The sequence below is a fragment of the Bubalus kerabau genome, chromosome 4, assembly GCF_029407905.1.
Source record: "Bubalus kerabau isolate K-KA32 ecotype Philippines breed swamp buffalo chromosome 4, PCC_UOA_SB_1v2, whole genome shotgun sequence".
NCBI classification, from domain to species: Eukaryota; Metazoa; Chordata; class Mammalia; order Artiodactyla; family Bovidae; genus Bubalus; species Bubalus kerabau.
Genome location: NC_073627.1, coordinates 141,148,716 through 141,153,031, shown reverse-complemented (window position 1 = coordinate 141,153,031; position 4,316 = coordinate 141,148,716). Strand labels below are relative to the sequence as shown.

Genomic DNA, 4,316 nt, shown 5'->3' with positions numbered 1-4,316 from the left:
GCCTTTCATGCCGCTTCTATCCTGATGTTTTTGTCATTGTCCAGTCACTAAGTTGTGTCCAACTCTTTGTGACTCCATGGACTGTAGCCCACCAGGCTCGCCTGTCCATGGGATCTCCCAGGCAAGAATATTGGAGTGGGTAGCCATTCCATTTTCGAGGGGATCTTCCTGACCCAGGGATTGAACCCGGGTCTCCTACATTGCAGACAGATTCTTTACCATCTGAGCCACCAGGGGAGTCCTCAAAGCCCTTCAAGTTCCCCCAAATGAATCCCCAGACATTGTGGAGCAAGGACAATATAGTCTTGCTCCATTGTATCCAAATTCCTGACCCACAGAATCCATAAGCATAATAATACCATCCCTCATTTTGCCACTAAATTTTGGGGTCATTTGTTACATAGAAATATCCACCTTGTACAGCTGAAGTTAAAGCAATAGGTAAAGGCCATGTATGGAGAACTTTCTAGGCCATGGAAATACATTTGGATTTTACTCCATGTTTACAAAGAAACCATATAAAGGTTTTAATCAAGAGCCCAACAAAATCTGATTCATACTTAATCATTCTGGCTGCAGAATGAAAGAACTGAAGGAGAGAGTTGATCATGGCTAAGATTGGCGTCGGGGCAGGTAGTACTGAGACAAATGGACAGATGTACCATTTACATTGGAGGTAATTTTTTTTTAAGATTTTTTTGATGTGGACCATTTTTGAAGCCTTTATTGAATTTGTTACAATATTGCTTCTATTTTATGTTTTTTTTTGGCCCTGAGGCATGTGGAATCTTAGTTCCCCACCTCCTGCCTTGGAAGGGGATTCTTGACCACTGGACTGACAGGGAAGTCTCTACATTGGTGGAGAAGGAAATGGCAACCCACTCCAGTATTCTTGCCTGCAGAATTCCACGGACAGAGGAGCCTGGCAGGCTACAGTCCACGAGGTCACAAAAGAGTCGGACACGACTGAGTGACTAACACACACACACACTGAGCCAGGCATTGTTCTAAGTACTTTACATGTATTAGCTCCAGTTAATCCTCATATTACTTGTATTTGATACTCACAAAACCCCTGTGAGGTAGGTGGAAACAGAAAGAGATTAGGGAACTTTCTCCAGGAGACAAAACTAGTAAGTGGCTGAGCCAGGAATCGGGATTATATCAGGTACCATTAAATTAAATAACCATGGACAAGTGCTCTCTCCCCTCTTCTGAAAGGTTCTAGTTCAAATTCAAATTTCTCTTTAGACCTGGAGGCCCCGTGAACACTCATCGTATAATTAATGGTGTTTTTTTTCCCTTTCTGGTGAGAAGTAAGTGGGACCAGCAAATTGTGCTGAACTCCTAAACTTCTGTCAATTATACTTAGATGGATCACTCTAAGGTCCACATGTACTTTATATATACAAAAATGAACTCGAATCAAAGACCTAAATATAAGAGATAAAACTATAAAACTCTAAGAAGAAAACATAGAGGTAGACCTTTATGCCCTCAGATTAGGACACTGGTTTCTTGAATATGATACCAAAAACTGAAGCAACAAAAGAAAGATAGATAAATCAGACCTCATCAAAATTTGAAACGTTTGTGCATCAAAGGACACTATCCAGAAAGTGAAAAGACACGTCACAGAATGAGAGAAAATATTTGCAAATCCTATAAGTGATAAGTGTTTAGTATCCAGAATATATAAAGAACTCCTAAACTCAACAACAAAAAGACAATCTGGTTTAAAAATAGACAAAGGACTTAAATAGATCTTTCTCCAATAGATCTTCTCCAAGAAGATATACAAATGACCAATAAGCATACAGAAAAATGCTCAACATCATTAGTCATTGTTGCTGCTGTTTTCCAGTTGCTAAGTCATGTCCGACTCTTTGAGACCCCATGAACTGCAGCATGCCAGGCTTCTCTGTCCATCACTATCTCCCATCATTAATTGTTAGGGAAATGCAAATCAAAACCACATCCAGTAGGCAAGCTATAATCTAAAATACTATTTTAAAAAAGGTGGGGGTGGGGAGGGAGACTTCCTTGGTGTTCCTTTAAGAATCCATCTTTCAATGCAGGGGATGTGCGTTTGATCCCTGGTAGGGGAACTAAGATCTTACATGCCCTGAGGCAACTAGACAAGCTCATGAACAGCCAAAAAAAAAAAGAAACCACTAAAAAAAGTGTGCTATTGAGGACGGGTAAAAATTGGAACCCCTCATATACTGCTGATGGGATTGTAAAGTGGGACAGCCGCTGTGGAAAACAGTTTGGCAGGGCCTTAAAAAGTTAAACATAGAGCTACCATATGAACCAGCAATTCAACTCCTAGACATATATTTAAGAGAACTGAAAATATATGTCCATATAAAAACTTGCACATGAATATTCATAGCAGCATTTTTCATAATAGCCAAAAAATTAAAACAATCCAAATGCCTGTCAACTGATGAAAAAGTAGTACATCCGTACAATGAACTATCATTCAGCCAAAGAAAAAATAAAAGGAATGAAGTAACTAATACATACTACACTTGGATGAACTTTGAAAACATTATGCAAGTTCAGGCTGCGGTACCAAAATGTCACCGACTGAGTGGCTTAAGCAATATTCACTTCTCATAGTTCGGGAGGCCAGAAGTCCAAGATCAGGATGTCAACATGGTTGGGTTTTGGTGAGAGTTCCCCTCCTGGTTTATAGAGAGCCCTCTACTCATAGTATCCTCACATGACAGAGAGAGAAAGAGAGAGAGAGGAGGAGATCCCTTTGTCTTTTTTTTTTTTTTTTTTTTACCGCTGTTGATTTTTTAGTAGACAGTTTTCAGTTTTTCCTGTACATGGATCACTAGTAAAGTATCTTTGTAGTTTTACAAAAATGGACTGATGCCATATATATGGTTCTGAAAACTATTTTTGTTTTTAATTTTACAATGCACCATAAACATTTTTCCATGCAATGGATGAAAATCTGCTACTGAAACAGAGGGCTGCAGTTGAATAATCAGAGCGACACCTAAAGTATAGGATTAGCATAAGGTTAAATAAAGCACAAGGCCTGGTAAATGCCTGCCAGATGCACTACACAAAAGGAATGTCTTCAAAGCCCCTCTGCGGGGCCCTGCAGCCACCCCTGAGTTCCCTTGGGCCCCTTGGGTGGAAGGGGTCCTGTAAACTTTTTTGCATCCACATAAACCCCCCCAATTTCTGTCTGGTTTTCTTCACCTCATCCTCTACCCTGGCCATCTCATCAAATTCTCTTATCATCTCTTCATTGCTCAAATGCATATCATGTATGGCCTCCTTGTATTCCTTGAGACACTGAGCCAGCCCCTTGTTGGTTTTTCTTTTGGCTTTCCTGGGTACGTCCTCCCCAGCTGGGCGCTTCCCGCCAGCCCTGGGTTCCCTTGGATCCCTGGCTGCCTTGTCTTCTTTTGGTTTTCCCTCACTCACTGGCTTTCCCTCGCTCTCTGGCTTGCCCTCACTCTCTGCTTTTCTTTCTTTTGCTTTTTCCTCACTCACTGGCTTTCCTTGGCTCTCTGGGTTTTCTTCTTTTGGCTTTGTCTCATTCTCTGGCCTTTCCTTAACCTTTAATACTTCCTCATCTGTCTTTCCCTTGTGATCTGTCCTTCCCTTGTTTTCTAACGTTTCCTTGTCTTCCTTAGTACAAGCTGCTCCTGGTTTTCCTGCATCCAGTGGCTGTTCTTTGTTTTCCATCCTGCCTTGGTTCTCAGGCTTTGCTTCATTTTCACTGCAGAGTTTTTCCATGTTGAGTGTCCCCTCCTTTTCCTGTCCTGCGGGGATTCTGGACAGGTTCCTCCTCTTTCTATAGCGCGGTAGAGCGCTGGGAACAACAGACACGTAGACCTGAAAAAATCAGGAGCAACAACCAGGGGCTCGCAGATGGCTCCGGGTCCGACAACACCGAGGGAGGGCCAGTACCCGGACCAGTGCCCACTTCTGGGCCCAGCGGTCACGTGAGCGTCGCGTCACCCCCCCTTTGTCTTTTTAGAAGAGCACTAATTCTATCATAGGAATCCCACCCTCAAGACCTAGTGTATTAGTGTTAGTCGCTCAGTCGTGTCCAACTCTTTGCAACTGCACAGACTGTAGCCTGCCAGGCTCCATTGTCCATGGGATTTCCCAGGCAAGAATAGTGGAGGGGATTGCCATTTCCTTCTCCAGGGGATCTTCTCCACCCAGGAATCCAACCAGGGTCTCCTGCATTGCAGGCGGATTCTTTACGATCTGGGCCACCAAGGAACCCCCACTCTCATGACCTCATCACTTCTCAAACTCTCCACCTCCTAATACCATCC

The 4,316-nt window shown here is 42.8% G+C and overlaps 1 protein-coding gene across 1 annotated transcript; it reads right to left on the bottom strand.

Moving 5' to 3' along the window:
• Positions 1 to 2,896: 2,896 nt before the first annotated feature.
• On the bottom strand, positions 2,897 to 3,990 carry LOC129650389 (transcription elongation factor A protein-like 4). Its single transcript, XM_055578782.1, has one exon. It carries the CDS (start codon positions 3,763 to 3,765, stop codon positions 3,079 to 3,081), a length of 687 nt encoding a protein of 228 aa, XP_055434757.1. The 5' UTR covers positions 3,766 to 3,990; the 3' UTR covers positions 2,897 to 3,078.
• Between the last annotated feature and the right edge of the window lie 326 nt (positions 3,991 to 4,316).

Bases quoted from the DNA above. Each gene is read 5' to 3' on its own strand.
- LOC129650389 (XM_055578782.1), bottom strand. From the start codon at position 3,765: ATGGAAAAACTCTGCAGTGAAAATGAAGCAAAGCCTGAGAACCAAGGC.